General features: G+C 41.6%; 1 protein-coding gene across 1 annotated transcript in view; it reads right to left on the bottom strand.

Moving 5' to 3' along the window:
* KMT2C (lysine methyltransferase 2C) overlaps window positions 1-23,895 on the bottom strand; it is a gene marked incomplete in the record, with an annotated part of 4,117,755 nt that overhangs the window by 1,507,845 nt on the left and 2,586,015 nt on the right. Inside the window, 2 exon segments of the mRNA XM_044066891.1 lie at window positions 2,261-2,374; window positions 2,454-2,486. Of these exon segments, the coding sequence (XP_043922826.1) occupies window positions 2,261-2,374; window positions 2,454-2,486 (147 nt within the window).

The following is a 23,895-nucleotide window of genomic DNA, read 5'->3' as shown; positions in this document are numbered from 1 at the left end:
AAAACGACATTTCAGTACTGTGAAATATTTTCAGATAGTTTCAGTTTTTTCGGGATATGAAATAAATAAAGATAAAACAAAGGTTATTACCATAAACTATACTTCCACACAAACTGGTAAAGCAATAACCATATTTATGGGGACATAAGTTGAAGTACTCAGGTACATGGCAACTAAGCATATGAGGGAAGAGACTGAACACAACATAATGTACAAATTAAGAAGCTGGAAGCCCTTGACTATGGGTATGAATAGTAAAGTGCAAGCAGTGAAAATGTTTTATGTCCATTTAGTATTATAAATAGGTCAGGCATATTTTTACCAACCAGAGGCAAAGTTGTGGATCATAACTAAAACAAGAGGAATTTACCTGGAGGGGGGATGGCAAGAGTTAAGTGGGATACATTGTTTCTCTCCATAGAACAAGGTGGTTTATGGTTACCAGACTTGAGGGGATACATTAGCGCTACAAAGTTAAGGCTCATATGCATGACACAAGCAAAGATTACAAATCAAATTGTAAAGAAATGTTGTTAAAATGGGGGGGGGGGTGTTCAGGAAATACAGACTGGGATTTTGAATGCAGTCCCCAAAGAAGAACAATGACAATTAATCAGAATGTTATATTTATAAAGCAGCAGAAAGCATTTTAAGAACTAAAACAACATGAGAATGGAGAAAGGAAATTTTACCAATGAGGCGACTTCATGTAGGGGCATACAAAATAGGAAAAATAGTGTTGGAATTTGCTGGAAAAAAAAAAACAGAAACCAAGGTATTGGGAGCATAAAACTACGGAAGAAAATGTAACAGAGTGGGAAGAGGCCAAGGAGAAGTTGGTACTATGGGTTGGAGACTTCCTTCTCTACCGGGGCTTGATAACAGAATACAGGCAAAGAGAAAGGGATGTTGGATTAAGTGAAAGACCAGCTCTGGTAGAGTTTTTAGTTGAGTCTAGAACAGAATCTATTGTTAAAAAAGGGACGATCAGTACAGCATATAAAATACTGAATGACAACTATAAAACAAAATCAGAAGTTAGAAATGACTGGAAAGTGAAAAAGGAAAGACAACAGTGGGAAAACAGTGGGAGGACATCTGAATGGCTACCAAACATACAAAACAGTCTATAATGTTTAGAATTTTCACTTGGAAATATTTACACAGATTATTATACCACAAGCATACTTCAAGGAGTTTTTCCTCAGGTATACAGCAAATGCTGGAGGTGTGATGTGAAAGAGAGCTGTGATTTGGAACATGTTTTTGGGAATGTAACAAGTTGGCAGATTTAAAAACAAACAAACAAAAAAAAACTATGATGTACTTTGTCAGAAATATTTTTTTTGCACTGGGATGGATAAAAAAATGACTTGCCTAGACACAATAAGGCCTTACCAAGTTTAACACTACTCTCTGTGAAAAAGGCAATTACTAGAAAATAGAAATCTAAAGCTAAGCCAAACATACCTGAAGTATTGAATGTTGTAAAGGATATAGAAGAACGGGAAGTGGGGATCTTTAGAAAAGGAAAGGAACAAACTAAATAGAAATAAATGGAATTTATGTGAGCAACATATGAAAAATAGTGTTCAGGACAAGTGAAATTTCATGGAGGGCAAGACTTCAGCAATATATGTAATGCTGGAGTGAACAATGAGTGTTAAATAGAAAACATGAATGCATAACACATGAAAATGAAAAATGTAATGGCTTGTTTTTTTCTTCTCTATTAAAGTATGTGCACCTATCATGCAATATATGCAAATTTAACAAAGATGTTTAAAAACTGTATGAGCACCAGAAAAAGAACAAGTGGGCACAGGGGGCTAGGTATTCTCCCCTAAACCAGAGCATAACGTAATTGCACGTGTAAGCAGGCGGTACATACACTCCAGTATCTGGGAGCTGAATATGTAGTCTACCAATTACAAGGGTTAATATCGTCAGATCACTCTAGTGATAGTGATAAATGTGCATATAATGAACATCACAAAGGACAGGCTGATGTGACAAGGCTTGGAAAGGATATCAGAAAAATGCACGCACAAAAATCTTTAGAGAAGTCCCTGCTGAAAAAACAGGTTTCTCAGGAAGGAACAAAAAATATCACACTTGCAAATTATGATATGTACATTGTTTTAAAAGGTTTCAAATTTATTTCATTCTTTAGGTAAGTGAATCACTTTTGTTTAAAGCAACACTAAGTACTCTAGCTGAGTTCTGAATGAGAACCAATGACAACTGTTATGCAACAAACCTTGATTTTGTACTGGCAACATCGGATGTGGTGGCTGCGGTAGTGGTGGAGGCTGAGTGGCTGTTGGACTCAACACAGCAGTGAACAGTTCCTCAACATCCTTCCCTTCCAGTTCTGCAAGTAAAGCTGACTCATTAGTACAATGAAACATCAAGCACTGGTACAACATTAATGTTGAGAAAAATACACATACCTGGAATTTTATACATCTTTCCCAATACTGCACCTAAAAAAAAGGGGGGGGGGGTTCAGTACACATTTTAGAATAATGTTTCCACTGCAAAACAGTCTTCAGCAACAAATTGCAATAATATTGTCTTATGTGCTGTAATAAAATGAGAAAGTACAAAGCAACTTGCAAGTACAAATTAAGACAGTGAGTCTTCAGTGCTGTCAAAATGCTGTTATGCAGTTTTTCACATTAATGTCTAGAAGAAATAATAATTGTGCTTAATACAGATACAAACTGAACACTGCATAATAATTCATATGGAAACTTTTTTACTACTCTGTTAACAGGTCCATCTGAACTGACTACAGGCTAATTGCCATCAGTTAGCATCTCACAGTTAATTTCACCATGGTAGGACATAGAAACCATAGGCATTATTTACCACAGTTTCTGTAGATTTTTCCCTTTTTCCTTACTGTGCTGTAATCTCAGAAGAAATATATTTAGAGATCAGGATGGAAGGGACAGGCCACACTGGGGTATACAGGGTACTTCATCCCTCTGTAAAAACACTGGCAAATGGTGTGCAGTGTGCAATTATTCACACTGGCAAAATGGCTCATGATAGAGCATGCAAGCAAAACAGTCTGCAGTCAGCCTGAACACATTCTTAATACTACGTTATTGGTAGAGACATTGCTATATTCTGGCTGAACAATACCTTTGACAGCTTCTAATTATAAATAAAGGAAGAACTGCTGCTCTGCATTTTGTTTCACTCTGGAAACATGGCACTACTGTTTCAGTTGTAATAAATAAAAGACAAGTGTGGGGGTACAGACATTAAAATAAACAATGATGTTTGCATAAAATAAGCAATTAATGTGCAAATGCCTATCAGTGTATAACATATCGCTAAACAGTGTGTGTTGTTATACAACTTATAATAAGACCACAGCTTATGCATTCACACTGTATGCTAAATTAGAAAGGAGTTTGCTTAAACTGCAATCATTTTATTTATTTGCTGTATTGACCAGGTTTGTCCCATTAGGTCATTAGCCTATCTTCAGGGGATACTCAAAGTGGTACTCATAGCCTAGAGGAAATGGGTCACGTTATGGTGGTGGACAAGGGTGTTAATCCACTCCTGTGCACATTTTTTTCTCACTGTTGTATACTTGCCATCTTAATTCTGGACTAAAGCATTCCACTAGTAATGTTCATCTTTCTTCTTTTTATGCATTTCATGAATCTTGGGTGACAAAGTAGTAGCCCATTTGGATATAGTGAAGAGCTTTCTCAGAGGTCTTCTCTATTGCCTGGCTGTATTTTCCCCTTTTGAGACTTGAATTTTATACTGAAAAGGCTGACATTGCCTCTTTTCAAACTGTTGTGTTGACAACACTCCAACTTGTCTGCCCACTGTACTGGTCACATGTGCAGGCAGACATCCATGCAACTCAAACTTTTGAGCACAAAGTCTGTAATACTACCCTAATTTCAAATAAGTTGCTGCAAGGCCAATTATAGGATCACAATTTTCTTAAGAAGCAAAAAGAATACGCATGCAATAAATCTGCAACATACTTCAGGAAAGTGATGCATTGGATAGAAGAGTGCTACGAATTGGGAACGCTGAAGGCAATGCCCAGGAAATGGAAAAGTCTGTTTGAAGAGTGCAACAGTTAATCAGCAGATCCTAGAATAGTACAGCAAAGAACCAATCATCATCATCTAGAGATGGGGAGCCTACATTCCTTGTGGCCTCCAGTGAGCCACCTCTTCTGACATGTACCTGGTAAACACAATGGAGCAGTGGAGGCAGAGGCAAGACTGAACGGCAGGCACCTGAACTGGAAGTGACCGGCTCCCACCTGCAAAAATGTAGATACCCTTTGGACTTTCAGGTGATCCTGGTGTGGAAAGCAGGCACCCTAGAGCCCCAAACAGTACATCCAGTCCCCTCAATAGACAAGGGAGGATCATCTGTACCAAGACTACTTGGAACGTCTGCTTTGCTGGATTATCATTTGGGCCAATGAAACCCAGAATGGGCCTGAGGTCCTAGTGTCTCTTTTAGGATGCCTGGTGGTGGTGATGTGGAGTGACATGAAGGAATTTTTTGGTAACTGGATATGTTACTATCTACCTATCTTACATGATTCTGAACCATTTGATAACATGGAGGAGTTCCCATCCCTCAATAATTCTAGAAAGGAGCAGAGAGGGAAGGTTTAACATTTGCCACTGGTTGTTTGTGCACTGCTCATGGCTGCATGACTGGCAGCACTTTTGGATACTGTAGATACTGTTACTGTTGTTGAAGAGACCCTGACCATGGCCTCTTCTTGCTCCCCTCCCCAATGAGCTCTCCATGATCCTAATCAGAACCACATCCAATGCTGCTCATCTGCATGTTTTTTGCATGTTTATTTTCTATCTTTGCCTAATGACCATCAAGCCTCCCTTCTACTGGATGCCCATTCATTCTCCAGTAATGTGCAGTCCCGCCGATCCATGTGGGATCAGTGGCATATGCAGAAGGCATTACACAGGCAGACATCAGGGCTGATTGTGTCACTTCTGATAATCCTATTACGAAGCTATTTTCTTACAAATAGCCTAACCTTTCCCATGGTAACATGAGTGCTGGAGTCACCACAAGGACTGCTATGCCCTTTTGTATGTGCATGTGTGCTCTAAACATGCACCAAGGACTACTGTCACCAGCTTAGATGGTCATATCCACATCCTGACATGGATTCACCCTCTAGTATCAGCTGTGTCAGTAGAGCAGCACTGTGAACCTGTGTCACCACCACAACCCCCAACTCCCCCCAGCATGGGCAAACCCACCCTCTTTGCATGTACCCTGAAATGCACATGATGCTAATCACACTCAGGTCACTAGGACTATAGTTAGGGCTTCTATTCCCCTATGCTACCAGCACAGATGTCTCCTCTGTATTTTGGTGAATGTCCTTTGGGGAGTCTGGATCTTTACTACAGCCATCAGTTTTTTTACCCTGGCTCTATTTTTTCAGGTGCTAGGTTACCTCTTCATTCAACATAATATCTGAAAAGGAGTCGTCTAACGATACCACCTTTGTATCCTTCTATTAACCTGGTGAGCCTCAGCCAAGCATGACAGCACATCGCTATGCCTACAACTGCAGCACAGATCAGATAATCAGCTTTGTTATAAACAAGGACCACATGATTCACCAAGATTAAGGAAGTGGCAGGTTAAACCTTATTTTATTTATTTATTTTTTTGAGGCCCATCGGGTATTTCTTCTACCTAAACCAATGCAAAGGTTCGCTGGAGTGCCAAATAAGGGCTCGAGTCCAAATGAAGCTAAATAATTTTATTCTCACTGAACAAGCGATAAAAACAAAGGAAACAAGTTACATAAACGCTGCCACTTCTTGATATGTTTTCGTACACCTTCCTCAGACGCAATCTCGCTTGTTCAGTGAGAATAAAATTATTTGGCTTCATTTGGACTTGGGCCCTTATTTGGCACTCCAGTAAACCTTTGCATTGGTTTTGGTATAGTTCCTGTTCGCTTTTCATCTCGTATTGTTTTTTGGTTTGTATTTCTTCTGCCTCCCAGAGTATCAGGATCACAAGGTCCCTCTGGAAATACATAATGTGATTCAAATAGTAAAGTGTTCTCAGGGATAACATTGAGGATGCACAACATCCATCACGCTTTACTTCTTGTCTGGTAGATGGACAGCATGGCTTTGAGATGTGGAAGCTCCCTTCATGGCTATTGCAGAAAACAACAGAGTAAGGCCTGGAATTTCTAACCAATGCTTGGGCAAGCAGAAAACTCTGACTTGCAGAGCATAACAGCTAACATGGCCAACTTGCTAGTAATCTTCAAGATGTCCTCCAGGGGTGGGACTACACAGGAGGCATGAAGAGTAAATTTGCATGTTTCCTGCTTCCTTCACTGGGGGGATGGGATGAGATGAGATCTGTGGACTACCCACTATTCTCTTTCAAAAAATGGAGAAATTCTGAATTTCAGGTCTTTTGAGGGTGACCAAGGAGAAGCAGACATTTCATTATCCACTTTAGTGGTAAAGGCTTCCTCTGGTAATCCTAGATGACTAGTTTTGGAGAGGGCTTTATATGGTCTCTCTCTGGTGATGCTTCCTATTTGGATTAAGATGAGGGCCTCCTTAGGGCTATGAACTCTGAAAATTCTGCTAGAGATCTTGTTGGAGGCCTGCAAAAGGGTCTATCCCAATAGACACTGTTCCACCAGTACTGAAGTGTAAGCCTGCTTTAACTTCAGATCTAGCAGGGTTTAGTGACCTTACAATAAAGTAAAGCAAACACTATCAGCACAACCATCTTGCCTGCTAGGGCAGACTCTTGACAAAAGCTGGAACTGTATCATCTGAGCCAGTGGTTATGGTGGTGGTGGGGAAAGACTGGTAATTGATATCAGAAATAAACTGCAGACACTTGCACCTGTAGGAAGGGGACAGTCCAGTGTTAGCTAGGCCCTGAAGGAAAAGCACTGATTAACTAGCTGCAGATACAGGCACTGATTCAGTAATCAAAACCAAATACCAGGTTTGTGACAGTATCAGTCTCTTCTTGATTGTCTGTATGTGATTTGTGATGCTAGATGCTGGAAGTGGGGGGGGGGTGGTTGTTAAAGATTTCAAGAACTGTTAGGCTAACCTGCACTGGAAAAAAAACCAGAAATCTATGAGTATGTCAGCATCCGAGAGGGAGACCACATCAACTCAGGTGGCAGAGTAAACCTGATTCTGGTTATTTTTCCCCTCTGGTGCCAGGCTAAAGCACTAGTGCATTTCATCTCTCATCTCCCACACTGTAGCCATTTTCTGAAGTCAAACTGCCCCAGTTCCTGAGGGTGGTGTCCAAGGGAAGACTTCATCAGCATAAATAGATTGTACATTTTCTTTGACGTGTACTATAGCCTGGTTAATGTCAGGATGACACAGTTTCAAGTAAAAGAGCTCTCCAATTAACTGTTTCCGGAGAAAACACCTGATCAGTTGGCACCAAAGATTTTAAGATTTTCTTGGAGAAGATTGGCACCCACAACTTGGGACACCATTAATTTATTCTTCTGAGGACCTTCATGGAAGTGGGAGCCTGAATGGGCTTGTAAGACCCTGGTTTGTCAATGTACTAATAAAAGGCCTGGGAAGACATTCTGGCAGTCATGGCCATCTGCATCAAGAACATTTTCAGCATTTTAAAATGCTGTCGATGGTTACCCTGCTGAATTCTCAGCAAATGGGAGAAAGAAAGATATTATGTAGAGCTACATCAAGCAGTGAGAATGGCTGTTATTGGGAGTAATGTGCCCATCACTGGCAAACTCTAATTAGTGGCATCAACATTATGAAGGTGTGGAACAGGCTGGAAAGTCTGTACTTTGGCATAATGAAAACTGGTTAAAAAATACTGAAGTAAAGAGAAAGACAAGTAAGAAGAAGGTTACTTGATGGAATAGTATTTGTTAAATAGTACTGCAGTGGAGCAAACTGGAAAAAGCACAACACACCAACACGCTGAACTAATGTAGAAACAAGCCAGCTGTGTCTAAACTGTACACGTGGCAAAGAAATACTGCAGAGATGGCAGCAAAACATTATCAGAGTAACATGATGAACTAAGGGCCTGAAAAAGTTTCAGAAGCTAAGCTGCCCTAATGTCTGTGGCATATTAGTCTTCTAGGTTACTGAAGATGGATCGGTTCCTACTACACCATTTTGTTTACTTGCAGATCCAGGAGTCTGATGTCCTTACATGACGGCATGTCAGTAAGCCAGCAAGAAGTCGACAGACACCTTAGGTTATTGAGAAGGTGGTTAGTGGGTGTTGATCCAGGAAAGAATAAACTGAAGAGTTGGGCAACACTACCTGCCAAAAAATGTGGCCTGCAATTTGTCAGACGTTTTCCTGACAGACTGAAAGAAATAAGAGATAAATGGAAGAAGTGGTGTAAAGAACTCAGGAGATTCCTGTTTGCAGAAGGTTTTAATACCACACCACATTCAATTTTAATCCACAAAGTCCCAGAAGCTCAAAAGGCTTCCAGAGTAACTTTTCAAATAAGGCATCTGCAGGGGTGGATGGCATAACATCAATGGTGAATCTAAAAGTAGGGATGTTGTACTCTTCTGGAACAAATTTTAGACTGCAGTTCAGAATAAAAGTAATCCAATTAAACTTCCTCTTCCTCATCTGAAATTATAATAATGAACAGTGTTCTGGGTTAAAGTGGCTAATGACACCTGCTGAAACAACCAACCTTTGTTGTATTAAATTAACCAGAGCCTAAGTTACTCCTAAAATTCAGCTATGGAAACAGATGGAATGTCTGAAACAACTGGAAAACAAGAATACTGCCAACTCTTAGACACCATAACCCTGATTTTGGGAACTAAAGCTGCCCAACTGACCTCTGACTCAAACATTTTAATCAACAAAGTCAATGATTCCAAAAACGGTGTCAGCAGAAAGCTTTACTGAGAAACTCATTCACAAAAATCATGTTATGAATTAAAAGGGAGGCTTGTCAGTGCTGATTAGGCACCAAATAACTGAAAAGTCAGGTCCTAACTCCTACACAACTGCCAAGAACAGTTCTTCCAAACGTGGGGAAGCATATCCAAAGTTGTCAACAAAGTTATTGAAACCTTCCATGTTCATACCTCATCAATCATGGAAGACCCAATAACAGCACTTTTTGAAACGAGTAATATACTTGTAGGTGAAGTAGTCAATTAAGCCCATACTTTTCCCTTTATCAGCACTTTTTCTGCTTTTGATGGGATCCTTCTGACAATGAAAACTGGGAATGCAAATGCTTCTCTTGTCAAGAAACCAAAGAATGCACAATACAATCAATTTCAAGATGCTCCCTGGGCATTTTAGCACACTGGTGCAGTGAATTTTTTTGTCCACATATATGTACTAAACTTAAAAAAAGAATCCCACAAGTTTTTCAAAAACTGTGAGAAAATGAAAAACAAAAAATCACCAAAAGCCCAACCTGAATGCATTTGACATATATTAAATAAAATGAATGAATAAATAAATAACTGATTAAACAAATAAATAAAATAAAAGAAGGAAAGAGGGCCACTTCATTTCATGGACAACCTTCCATCAGTGAAAATTGAGCAACCAAAAACTGCAGAAGCAGACCTTAGAAAAGAAAGCTTTGAAATGAAGATCACCATACAGAGTTGGAAAATGTGCATAGATGAAAAGACCACTTCTAGTCTGTTCTCAGTCCTTGAAAGATATGTACACTCCACAAATGTCCTCTCCCATCCTAAGTCAGACGATATGTGAAGCCCCCTACTGACCCACTTAGTAATGCATGCTAACTCTAAACCTGCCCCTTACCTTAAAAAAAACTTTCCATAACACTATTACTCAGTCAAATCTGGGCTTGTCTTATGAAGTAGTTTGGTGTAAAGATTGCAAAAGGAAATAGTTTTCCTTTTGTGATCTTTTGTACATTTACTGTTAGTGTTTGAAGATTCAGGATTTAGCTAATTTGATCACTCGTACTATAATCACACAGAAATAGTGTTTTGAGGTGCAGCTCCTTTGAAAACTAGACTTTTGTCCTCCGAAGAAGATATCAAGCCTGATGAATTTATGTTAATGCATAGACCCTACAGAATGCAGTTGCTACACTTCCGTTACATACCCTACTATGAACAGATTCATATAAACACTTTTCCAACTGCCTCTTTAATCCCAGTTTTAGTATCCATCTGTGGCCAAACCCTCTAGGGTACTTTACTCACACCAAGGTATCCTCGTATCCTCTCTAACAGTTTGATTTGGTAGGTTTTCCTTACAATCTATCTATTCTAATTAATCATAACCACTGCAGACAACAATTGTACTTAGAATGCTAGCCAAACATGACTTCCACATTTAGCGGAACGTTTCAGTTCTAAAATGGCAGTACTCCCCTTTTCCCCCCTTGCTACAGGGTGCCCAGAGACATAAATTCTGACTCAGACAGCATTTTATCTTACCTATCCTCCTCAGCAAAAGTTATCCCTTGCCTTGGAAGCATTCAAACATGCTTAGAGGGCACAGCACTTCTTCAGCTGTACTGCTTATTATCTACATACTTAACTCTCTGCTTAATAGCATGACTTCCTAGCAACAATAATTTTCCTGACTTCAAACTCTTTGCGCAATTTTTCTTTTTTTAAGTCCCCTACCCGTCACTACTGACATCTGCCCTTTTTCTCCATGGCCCATTTTTTTCCACTCCTATAAGGCTGGCTAAGTCATTTTGTATCTCTTTTAGTAGCCTGCCCCTGCATCCCATTAAAGAAAAGTGTGCCTTGCTGCAATTTCTTCAGCGATTTTGTAGTCCAGCTGTCTTATGGGTGAGAGTCATGAGGTAAGTATTAATCATGCAAGCTGGGGATGGAATTTTTGGCTACATAAGGGAATCCTAACTATGCAGAGTGAGGCCAACATTACAGGTATCACTGCCCACAACACCAGTCTAATCATGCTCCCAGTGGTACTATACAAAAGCCTAGCTTTACAGCCAAATGATTCATGCTTCAGCCACAAATGGAAAGCCCCATCAGAAGACATACTCTCAGTCCTTTCCCCATTGATATGATAGCTGAAGTTGTTGTTTGTCTTTCGGCTTCTCCCGGTAAAGGGTCGCCACAGCGGAACTCTGGTCCACTAATGATTGGCAGTAGATTTTTACGAAATGCTGAGGTGCCAGCTCGATGCCCAACCTTCAATGAAGACATGCCCATTTACGCACACATGTCTTTCGAACGCTACCCAACTACGGGAAGGACATGCAGACTCCACACAGAAGGCGCTCCCAAGCCAAGCCAAGAATCGAACGGGAGAACATCTTGCTGTGAGGTAACAATGCTACCGCCGTACCACCGCGGCATGATATGATAGCTGAAGTAATGTGGTGAATTGCCCCCCCTCCCCCCAACAAAGCTCTAGGTCCTCCAGCATTCAAGATGCTAATCAAACTCAGTTCATACGGTTATATTCAGTGTTCTCTCTCTCTACATCAAGGAGCAAGAGTGTTGAGCCTTTTTTTTTTGAGGCTCTGTTCTTAGTTGCTCTCCTACGGAGTCAGCTAAATTATCATGGTATTATTTGTTTTACACTACTACTTGTTCTCCTGCTAGCTAATATTTATTTACAGGGCTTAAACAATCCTGACCATTTCATTTACGTATCTAGATACTAATCCTATCTTTTTACTCTTTTTCTCTTTGTGGATGCTTTTTTCCCCTCAGATCACATTTTCTCTCATCAGTTTATTGTCTCCTTGTGGATCACCCCCCACCCCAACCCCAGTTTGTTACTCTACGAGGCTTGTTTTAAGTGGGCTACAACCTATGACACTATAGCCTCTTCTCTCAAACAATTTTACTCATTTGATATTTCAGTATCAACAATGCTAGCAACATCTTAAGTTTTATATCTGCTCAACTGGAATATACATGTATTAGTTTTATATTAAGTGTATTATTACTGTTTAATTTTATGACTTTATGTTTATCTGTACAACAACTGTGTGTGTGGAGCTTTTCTCCCCGGATCTCCGCTGAAAACGGGCTCCATGGCCCAGTCGGACACTACCCAGTTAACAAATGTAAAATAAATAAATAAACTGTGCACTTATTTTGCCTGTCAAATTTCTCTATATTTTTGGGAGCTCTTTTTTGCTTCCCTCCGTTATCTTACTGACTGCTACCCTTGCCCCCCCCCCCCCATCCATCACCCGGTCTACCAGCTTCTCCTTAACTCCACTGGTCTACCCCAATTAAGTTGGGGATAACCGAGGAGCCTAAGGGCACCCACAGGTTCTTATACGTACTTAGCAGGCTAGTGATCAGTCAGGATCTTTAGAAACCTAGCCATACACTCTCATGAAGTTTTAAACCTTAAGTACAAATAACCCAGAGAGGAGTAGAACATCTACACATTGCCCCTATTCATGAGGGATAAGGGTCCAGGGAATTCTCACTGTCTCCTTCCACCTGGTAGGGTCTTTTTTATCTGACCTACACATTTGCTCCCTCACTCTAAGGATTGTGTGGGTGCTTGCAAGGGTTGGGCTTAATTTTTTTATATTAGGGATTGTGTTATAGGTACAGTGTTCCAATTGCAAATGTGAAGTGTTTGCAATTAGTATCGTCATTTTTATGCAATTAAAGTGGCTTTAGATGAAACTGGTTGATGTATTATGACTCAACCAATTCCATCTTTGATCAATAGCAACTGATTTTGGCTCTCAGATTTTGCCTAGTTACTCCTAGACTTAACTGACTTTACTCATGAAATCAAGCTTATTTTACATAAATTAAAGTAAACATCACTAACAATATGCAGTTTACTATCTTAAATACTTTTATTTTATTTAAAAAAAATAAGAAAGTGATCCTCTTTTGGGGACACTGTTATGATTTTTAAATGTTATTTCAGTGTTTTTTTAATACTTGGAGGTTGAGAGGTATGCCTGTGCCAACATAAACATTAACTTGCTGGCTGGTAACACCAATATTTTTTCCTGAAAAATACTGTTACAAGTGTTGCTTAATTTTTAATTTCCATTTTTTTAATTAAATTTATTGCTTGCTTTATAAAGCCAAACATCAATAAAAAGAAGTTATGTTCTTACCATAAAGCTCCATCTGTGTTGTCAATCTTCATTTATCCTTGACATTTGGGATTCGGTTCCGACTCTTGGAACTGGCTCGGCTGCTATAACAGCTTGTGAGAACCAAAAACCCTAGGGCTAAGTCTCTACCCAGGATACCCCTCTCCAGATTATCTCAGATTGAGTTTGCAGCTACACAGGAAGACAGAAAAACAGCTCTAAAGAAACTGAAAAGGCTATGTCTAAGTTCATAAATAAGATAATCCATAACCAGGACAACAGTCTGATCCTCCAAGGAGTCTGGAGGGGGAAGAAGGGTGGGGTTTCAAGGAAAATGAAGACAGACAACACAGATGGGACCTTATGGTAAGAACGTAACTTCTTTATTTGATATTGTCATTCTTCATTTATCCCTGAAGCTTGGGACAGAGTCCCCAGCTCCCTTAGATCTTGGGAGGCCTTATGGAAGGATATTCCTGAGTAACATAAGCTCTTCCCTTGGAGACCATATTCAATTTGCAATGAGTAATAAAAGTATGTGGAGTAGTCCAGGTTGCTGCTGTGCATATTTCATCCATAGGTTGGTACTAGGCTATTGGCCCTATGGTCTACACAAGCTTAGCCATAACAATTCCTTGGATATTTCTTCCCACAATATTTACTTCCCCTGGACCCCTGTCTAGCATGGCGACTGACGTGATCTCCGGGGTGAATTTCCTATCTGCCACCCAATCATCAAGGTTCCTTTTGAAAACGGCCAAAGAGGCGCTCTGCTTGACATGTATGGGCAGTCTCTGGGTCAGGAACCTATCCCTCCAGCATGTTTTATTCATTGTGATCATTAGATCCCTGGAGCGTGTGGCTCTGAGGGATTGGGATTTCTTTAAGTGGAGCATGTCTGACAGCTCAAGGTTTGACATGGCTTTGTATGTTAAGCAAAGACCACCTCTGAGTAGACGATATGCTGGAGTTTTTTTGACGGTCAGCATAGAGCATCTGCTTTAGGCCTGTTAATTCTTTTAGTAAGATACTTCTGCGGCCTTTCCAGCTGTTGCAGATGTCTTGTGAGGTACATACCAAACGGGGCATTGTACTCTATAATGGGTCTAATGAGGGATGAGTACAGTGGAACAATGACCTCCTTTTTTCTGGATGAAAAGACCTTAGTGATGAGGTGTGCCACCATAGGATTTCCTGACCGTTGTGGCGATGTGGTTATTGAAGGTTAGACCACTGTCCACCTGTGTCCCTAAGTCTCTCATCACACTTTCGGTGTTTAGTGTACTGCCACTTATGTGGGAATTCATGGGTACATGTTTTTTCCCCAAAGGGGATAACTATACATTTCTTGGCATTAAGCTTGAGCCCATGGCTCTGGCACAAAGCATCTGTTTCTGTAAGGCCCTTTTGTAGAATATCCACCTCATTTGGGGATTCAGTAATGGCTCCCAGTTTGCAGTCATCTGCAAACTTTGTTAGCCAGAGTCCCTTAGTGTTGGCCTGTACTTCAGAGAAGTAGATGCCAAACAAGAGCGTTCACAGGACTGAACCCTGAGGTACTCCACTTGTCACTTTTCTGGAGCTGGATTTGGAGACGGCTACTTTTACAGTGTGGGTTCTGTCAGTAAGCCAATTGGCAACCCATCGAGTGACGTAGGGATTAAAGCCCAGCTTAGCAAGTTTATCTATGATTCCAGAGTGGGGGATGGTGTTGCAGGCCTTGGCGAGGTCCAGATAGGCTGTGTGGAAGCCTTTGAATGGAAAACAGCAGATATGACTATTGCCCCAAACAGAAAGCACCCTTACTGGTGCTGGTAATTGGAGATTCCTCTTATTGTAGATGAAGGTAATACAATCTCTTAAACCACCGTGATAAAGTGACTTTGAAAAAGGTTCCCAAGAAGGAGATAAATAAATGGTTCGACTTTCTAAATTCCTTAGTTCTCCTGAGTTAGAAGCGCAATTGTCTGTGAACATCTAGCAAATGTAAGCAATATTCACCCTTGTTAGAAAAATTTGGGAAAAAGACTAGTAAATCAATGGATTGATTAATGTTAGTTTCTGAAACTACCTTAGGAAGAAATGATGGGATGGTTCTTAGTGAAATCCTATTCTTGTGAAAAATTAAATATTGAGGTTTTGAAGATAACACTTGAATCTCAGAAATTCTTCTGATGGAGGTAACAACCATCAGAAAAATGGTCTTCCATGAAAGGTACAGTTGTGTACACTTACCATAAATGTATATGTTCGAGTGTATTTACTGTTGCAGTCATCACACACGGGTTTATCTGCCTGCAGGTAACCCTCAGTCGGCACAAATACCAGAGACTTCGCATTTCTGCGTCGGATGCTGTCGCTTCTTCGATGATGTCAGGTCGTCAGGGGTACAAAAACAGGCAGCGGACGCCATTACATCAGTTTTCTTGCTCCAAATGTCAGGAGCCCCCAAACAGGGAGCTAGTATATGGTGGGGAAAACACCACCAGTAAAAAGTAAATACCAATACCAGTAGGAATAACCATAGAGAGGAGAGATAAAGAGACAGAGAAAACCAGGGGGCTGGAGGGAGGGAAACCAGGACTGCAACAGTGAATACACTCCAACATCTACATTTATGGTAAGTGTACACAACTATACTATGTTCTTCGTGTTTCACTGTTGGTCGTCACATTTGTGTTGATTCCCAAAGCTGAGGAAGGGTGGAGGCAGTCAAGGGGAGTTAGGGCTGGCTAGTAGGCCTTGCAAGACTGCCCTGAATTTGGAAAATATAGGCAGATGGCAATGCTTGGTGAAGGTGTGTACAGAACTCCAGGTAGGAGCTTCCAGTATGTCCCTTGTAGGGACTCCCCAGAGAAATGCTGTAGAGGTAGATGTAGCTCTAGTGGAATGTGTTCTGACCCCATGAGGGGTTGGTTTTCCATGGTGCTTATAGCAAAAATGGATGCAGTGCGCTTTGCATTTGGAGATGGTTTGTTTAGAAATGGCCTTGCCCTCTGCCCCTGTTGCAAAACTGACTAGCAGCTGGTCAGATTTTCTGAAAGGCTTAGTCCTATCAAGGTAGAACCTGAGCTGTCTGTGCACGTCCAAAGAGTGCAGAATCCTTTCCCCTTTATTTGGAGGATTAGGGAAGAAGGTTGGCACATGTATGGATTGGTTGAGAGCCACACTGGACACCACTTTGGGCATAAAGGAAGGGTTAGTTCTGAGGGAAACCCTGTCAGCAAGGAAAATAATGAAGGGTTCCACAGCCATCAGTGCTTGTAACTCAGACATTCTTCTAGCTGAAGTGAGGGCTAGAAAAAAGGGTGTTTTCCAAGAGAGGAATTTTAACTCTGCTGAAGCAGCAGGTAAAAAAGGGGGAAGCGTGAGCTTTTCCAGAACAAAGTTAAGGTCCCAAGCAGGGGTGGGTGCTGTCCTTGGTGGGCTTAAGTTCTTTGCCCCTCTCAGGAACTGTTTGATGCGAGGGTGAGAGAATAGAGGTGGCTTAGTATTGTAATGATCCGAAATGGCAGAGGCATGGATCTTAATGGAGAAGAAGGATCGGCCTCTGTGTAGTAGTTATGCTAGGTAATCCAGGATTAGAGGTAAGGAGGGCAGTGCTGTGTCCTTTCCTTTAGACTGAATCCAAGAACAATACATTTTCCACTTTTCAGCACAGGATTTCCTAGTACTGGGCCTTCTGGCTTCAAGGATGACATCCAGCACCTGCTTGCGTAGGGTTGCTCTTGCATTATTTAAGGAATAAGCCAGGCTGCAAGATTTAGGGTTTGCAATTGTGGATTCAAAATCTGTCCCTCCTGCTGAGAAAGCAGGGTTGGGGTCCAGTGTAGGTGCCAGGGTGGCACCATTGTCAGGCTGCGCAGGAGTGGGCACCAGTGCTGGCAGGGCCAGTCCGGGGCAATGAGAATTGTCCTTGGCCTGTCTTGTTTTATCTTGAGTAATACTCTTGAGATAAGGGGCAGAGGGCAAAAGGCATAGATTGAGAGGTTTTCCCATTGAAAGGAAAAGGCATCCACCTTCCAGGCCCTGCTGTGAGGGTTCCTGGTGCAGAATTTGCTTAACTGGTGGTTGTCAGGGGAGGCAAAGAGATCCACCTCTGGGGTCCCCCATTTCTGGATCAGAAGGTTGAAGGTGCTGGGCTCCAATTTCCACTTGTGTGGGTCTAGGATATTTCTGCTTAAATTGTCTGTCAGTGAATTTTGTTTACCTGGCAGGAATTGAGCTTGTAGATGAACTTGGTTGTCCAAGGCCGTGTTCCACAGGGCCATGACTAACCTGCAGAGTGGGTAAGAATGGATGCCCCCCTGTTTGTTGATGTACCACATAACTGTGGTGTTGTCTGTTTTTATCAGCAGTTGTCCTGGAAAGAGTAGGTATCTGAAAGCTGTCAGGCCATTCTGTACAGCTAGCATCTCTTTTTGATTGATGTGCAGGAGAATTTGCCTTGGGCTCCAATGGTCCTGAATACATTTGTCTGCCATGTGAGCCCCCCATACATAATCTGATGCATCTGTGGTTAAGGTCTGGGTGGCGTGGGGTTGAGTAAAATGCAGTCCCTTGTTGTGGTTGCATGCTTCTCCCCACCAAAGGAACTCTGTCCTTAGACAAGGTGTGATAGGAACGACTGTTAGAATGTTGGCACCAAAGACTTTTTAAGTACCACTGAAGTTTCCTCATATGCAGTCTTGCATATGGAATTAGCAGAATACATGAAGCCATGAACCCTAATTTTTCTTGCCGATAGCTGGGTTCTGGTGACCATTTGTTTGAAGTTGTCTGTCAGATAGACCTGTTTTTCTGAAGTGAGGAATGTCATCTGGGAAGTTGTGTCCAAGCTTGCTCGCAGGAATACAATCTTTTGACTGCGTACCAGTTGTGATTTCTTTTCTTTGATGATGTACCCCAATGATGTTAGAAGGCTTTATACAAATGTCAGGTGCTGAAGCAGCAACTCCTGACTGTCCACCTGAATCAGGCAGTCGTCCATGTACGGGTAAATTTGGATATTTCTCTGCCTGCAGTATGCAATGGCTGAAGGCAGGCATTTTGTGAATACCCTGGGCGCAGTAGATAAGCCAAAGAGAAGTGCACAGAACTGATAATGCACAGACCCTGCCCTGAAACGTAGATATTTCCTGCATGACTCCCTTATGGGGATTTGCAGATAGGCTTCTTTTAAGTCTAGGGTGACTAACCAGGCATCCTTAGCCAACATAAGAAGAAGCTGTTGCAGGGTAAGCACCTTGAATTTTGGTACCACCAAGAAGGTGTTGAGAATTGAAAGATCCAGGATTGGGCCAAGGGCCCTCTTTCCTGGGTACCAGGAACAGTCTGGAGTAGAATCATTGACCCCTTGACCCCTCTGTTCTACAGGAACAGGCTGAATAGCTCCGATATTGAGTAGGGAAAGTACCTGGTTTTGAGCCTCTGCCCACTGGTTTGGAGGAAGGTGTGGAAACCCGCTTGAGGTTGTCAGTGAATGGAAATAAAATTACAATGTTGAGGACCCATCGGTCCTGAGTGATGGACATCCAGTTTTTTGCATGAAGGGCAAGTTTTCCTCCCAGGGGCACAGGCAATTGGGTAGGGCTGGGAAGCAGAGTTGAGAAGTCAATGTGAGCTTTTTCCATAAGGAGGTGGTTTACCACTCCATGCTCTAGGGATGGGGGCCTCCATTGCTTGGACCTCTGCATACCCTGAGGCTGTAGTCTGGGTGGTTTGTTTCCCCTGGGTCTTGTTTGGGAAGGCCTTGAGGGGGCTGGAAAGGACCAGTGTTTTGAAGGACAATGCCTACTGAATCTAAGGGGTTGCACTTGTAGGAATTCTTTAACAGTTTGCATAGATTTAGCCTTTTCTTCCATCTTTTTAAAAACTTCTTCTGCTTTGGTGCCAAACGGTCCTTATTTAAAGGAGCGTCTAGTAATTTAGATTTGACATGATCTGGCAAGGCCTGCTCCTTCAGCCAAGCATGTCTTCTCAGTACAGAGCCAGTGACCACTGCTCTGCAAGATGCTTCCAGGGCATCAAAGCCACACTGCAAAGTAGGCTTACTAACTTGGTTTGCAGAGTGCATAACTTCCTGCAATTCTTTATTTTCTGCACAATCTGGAAAAATTACCACTTTTTGTTTAATAAGTTCCATAATATGTTGCTGGTATTTCAGCACATGAAACTGGCAATTCAATGCCCTGATAGCAAGAGTTACAGAGGTATATACCTTCTTACCCCATCTGTCCAAAGCTCTGGAATCCCTGTCCGAAGGGATAGGATTTTTGGCTATAGTAGCCTTAATAACTTTAGGTCCCTGGGAAATGATCTCAGGATCATCAGTAGGATTCTTGAAAAGAAACTTGTGGGAATCAGGTACTCTGTAGTACCTGCCTGGTTTCCTAGGGGGCTAGTGGTAAAGTGTATGGAGTAAGACTGGATTCCATGAAAACATCATCCACAACATCCAGGACAGGGGGTATAGCTAAAGGCCTGTGTGACACCTGTGCCCTGGCCCAGCAATCAAGGAGCCTCAATCCTCATCATTAACACTAGAGAGGGCATCACATATATGAGGAAAGGATAACAAATACATGCAGTAAAGTGCAGTTTCCCTTAAGAGCACACAGAGATCACAGTCAGTCTGGGGCTGGTCGCTCCCTTGCTCTCCAGGTCCGCAATAAGACTCCCCACTGGCACAGCTATAGGGTCCAGATCTCAGCCTAGCTGGGCAAGCTAAAATCTTCAGCATCCTCTCTGTCCAACCAGTGGTTCGTGTTCCTGCCCAAGTAGCTGACACACACACACTGAGATAAGTTTATACAACCACAAAGACACTCCTGGGGAAGGCTGGCACAGGTTCTCCAGCTGTGCCCCCTTTTCCAGACTATACGGTAGTACCCTGCCACCACCCAGCTGATAATTATCAGCTACTCAAAGGCCCTTAAAAGGGTGTCCAATTATTACTGTGCAATATTACTATCCAATTGGTAAGTGTAACTAAACAGCCAAAGCGTACTTGGAGTGACTTTGACAGTAAACCCTATAAATATGCAATGTACTCTAGAGCTTAAATTATCTCTACACAAACCAGCCACAGTTAAAAGGTTTTAAAATATTTAATAATAAATAATCAAAACCACAAGACAATACTTTATATTATACAGATAACACTATTCAAGAGTTTCGAGATCACACAGAAATACTTAAAATAAATCAGTAGTACAGTTCTGACATCACAGAAAAACACTTAGAATAATCTATCTAGTTCCTAGCTATTTCTAAAAGAAAACACAAATCTAAGGTAACATACATATGAGCAAGACAGTGCTATGAGTTGGATGATCAAGACAAAAATGCTTAATGCCATCTGATTCTCTCTGTTTAAATTGAAACTGCAGTTCTGATAAACATTACATCATTCTTCCACTTTCCTGGTGTTCCCAGGCTGACAGATACTGCATTTGTGTGTTACCTTGCAGCTGCAGGAAACTACATCAATACAGCACACTCCACATGTAAACTCTAGTAATTATTCCTTAAGTTAAAACAATAGGCAGGATGCCTTCATCTAGCCCGGCCAGAGCCGAATTGTAACATCAAAGACAGGCATGAAATAATTTGAACTTCAAAGGACAAACAAGAAATGCTTGTCGTAGCTTTCTTTACAGCATAGGGCAATGTTGTTGCATTGTTTTAAGTTCACATTTCACAGCACATTCTTTCATTTAAGAAAACAAGTCTGTAGTTCCACATTCATATTTACAAATGATAGAATTATCTGCACAATTCTATCTGGCTAGGCTGGCAGCCTTCAAAGCATGTGCTGAGGCAACTCTAAAAATTTTCTGAGTCTCTTTTTGGACTGAGGATAGTCTTGGCATTCCCAATGGAAATGCTCTCAAAGTATGCAAGGTTTCACCAAAAGAGAAATCCTCTGCAGGGGAGGCAGAGGGAATGGATTCCTCTGCATCTGAATCCTCATAGGCAGATAAGGACATGTCTTCATAATCATAAAGGTCAGAGTCATCGGACTCCTGGTCTGTAGAACCTGAAAGGGACTGGAGTCTTTGTCTCTTAGCTGGTGAAGGCTGGCTTCCCCTAATCAGCTTAATAAGGTCTTCAGCCATTCTAAGCATTTGTTTTTGTGGCATGGGTGCCTGAGCATGCGCTTTGGTTGTCGGTTTTCTAGGCATAGTGCATACTCTGAGCCTAAGAAACTCGGTAGTTTTGGTTAAAAAAGAAGTTGCTGGTTTGATTCGAACATCGGTAGGATGAAAAACTCCCTCAGAAGCTGGTGCCTGCACAGCTGCTCCGGACCCATCAAAGGTAGAGACATCTGCTTGTTCCCATAGTTGAAGAAGCATCTCGCGGCATACCGAACTCTGAATGGGTCTCAGAGGCCTGCAAATCCATAGAAGTGGGCATCAGGGGCTGCAAAGGCACCTCACTGAGTACCAGCGGACTGGCAACTAGCTTAATGGAAGAGTCGTCGGCAATTCTGGACCTATGCGGTCTATCTCTGTCTTTATCCTTACGTTTTTTTCGGAAGATCGGTAGTCGGTTAGCTTACCAAAGCCATTTCAGAATACGGAGATTGAGAGCGAAAGAATTTTGTGACAAAGATAGCCCAACGATGAATGGTTCGGGCATTAAACAAAGCACAAAACCAACAGCGAGGGACGTCTTGGTCCGGGCCTAAACAGGTGACGCTGCCTGTTTTTATACCCCTGACGACCTGATGTCATGGAAGAAGCAACAGCATCTGACACAGAAATACTAAGTCTCTGGTATTCAGGCCGACTGAGGGCTACCTGCAGGCAGATAACCCAAGTATGATAACTGCAACAGTGAAACACGAAGAACATGCAGTGTTCCTTTTATAAACACTTTACAAAATCTATGTGAAACCAATGGGTGGACTTCAAAGCCACTGTGGAAACTGGAAATAGCAGCTAGTTGGACCTTAACAGTAGAAGCAGAAGTTCCTTGTTCAAAAAGTGTAGCTAAAAATTCTAATACTTTTTCAACCGCTATGGAGAAGGGATTAAGACCATTACTGTGTGCCCAAACAGAAAATCTTCTCCACTTACTGTGGTAAAGTTTATTGGTGGAAGTTTTAGGGGAAGCTAATGCAACTCTTTGGACTGGAGATGACAGGTTATTCTGCCTGGAGATTAATGGAATTGGAGGAGCCAAACTGTAAGCTTGAGGTTCTGTAGATTGGGGTGCACCAGTCCCTGAGGATGGGACAGGAGATCTGAATCTGGGTCCAAAGTCCATGGACAATGAATTAGGTAAGATCAAAGAAAGGGGAACTAGACTTATTGAGGATTACCTTGCTCTAACCTGGTGGCTTTCTTTAAGAAGAGAGAGGAATCAATGGAATGGGGGGAAAAGCATAGAGAAGTCCCAAGGGCCAATTGTGAAGGAGAGCATCTCTCGGGGACTCCCCTTTAGGGGGAATTAGGGCAAAGTAGCTGCTACACTTGTTGTTCAAGGGAGGTGCAAACAGATTGCAGCAAGGCTGGCCATAAAACTATGTTTTTGGGTGTGCAGAATTGCCAACTGTCCCTTGTTCACATTTTTCTTTAAATAAAAAGCTCTTATAATTATAAACACCAAACAGCTGGTACTTTTATCCCTGGCATATTTTTCATACACTACTCTACTTTTACTACACTTGCTTCACCAGCCTTCAGTGAAGGCAGAACCAACACCAAGTGACATAGGGTACTGCACTCCTGCGTGTTTCATCCTTTGGATGAGAGGTTAAACCAAGGCTCCATATGTTTCCATTGATGGTAAGTGCTAGGATATATTTTACATCCAAGTTAGTGAAAAGAGTAGGGGGAGATTCCCCAATGCCCAGGCCCAACTTTCCCTATTAGTAGTATAAAAAACATCAATGGTCTCCCCAGAATACAGAATATTACCCTAGTGAGACTAACCTGGTCAACAAAGGATAAATAAATTAAAAGTTTTAAATTAAATCTAAATCTCTATCTTCATTTCAAAAGTAAAGTAGAAAACAGTATGGATATTGACAGTTTTGAGCAGTGTTTATGGAAATTGGGGGGAAAGACAAGTAATGGGACACCAAAATGGCTGATGGGGGGGCTGGTCCACTACCCCTGCCTAGGGTAACATTTGACCATGACCCAGATCTGGCATTCACACTGTCACTGTCTTGATCAATCTCTGTTATCCCCCACAATTATATTCTGTACCTCTTCTTTCTTACTACTCCATTTAGAACAATTTACATTAAGCACTCTGGTGATTTAACATAACCTTTTTCTACCCCACATCCAGTAACTGTGATAATACCCATCACCTATGCTTTAAGCACTCCTGTGATTAGTCACAGTAGCTAAAAGTGCAAACAGCACTCAGTGTACATATTACTTTTACACAAAAAATTACAAGTTGGACTGCCCCTACTAAGTGAATTTGGAAGTGACAACAGTTGTCCTTTCATTATGTCTCCTCCTGCTGGAACAACCTATTGTCTTCCTTTCTAAGCTAAACCTCCACCCTTATACCCCCTGTGATTTCCTTGGCTGTTAGTCCAACTCAGGTAATATTTACCCTAATCTCACTCCCACTATTTAAAACTAACCTAAAACTTTTCCTCTCTAACCACTGGCTATGCTCTTGCAACAACCCTGACTAAACGTTTTTTTCTCTATTTATTTGATTTTTAAACTAACCTTTTCTTCTTAATTCCTAACTCTGTCACTCCTGAGTACTACTCACCATGCTTGATTGTACTAGTCACT

The sequence above is a fragment of the Protopterus annectens genome, chromosome 3.part1 (genome assembly GCF_019279795.1).
Source record: "Protopterus annectens isolate FY-2018-M chromosome 3.part1, PAN1.0, whole genome shotgun sequence".
In the NCBI taxonomy this organism is placed as follows: Eukaryota; Metazoa; Chordata; order Ceratodontiformes; family Protopteridae; genus Protopterus; species Protopterus annectens.
This window is presented reverse-complemented; position numbering and strand designations above follow the sequence as displayed.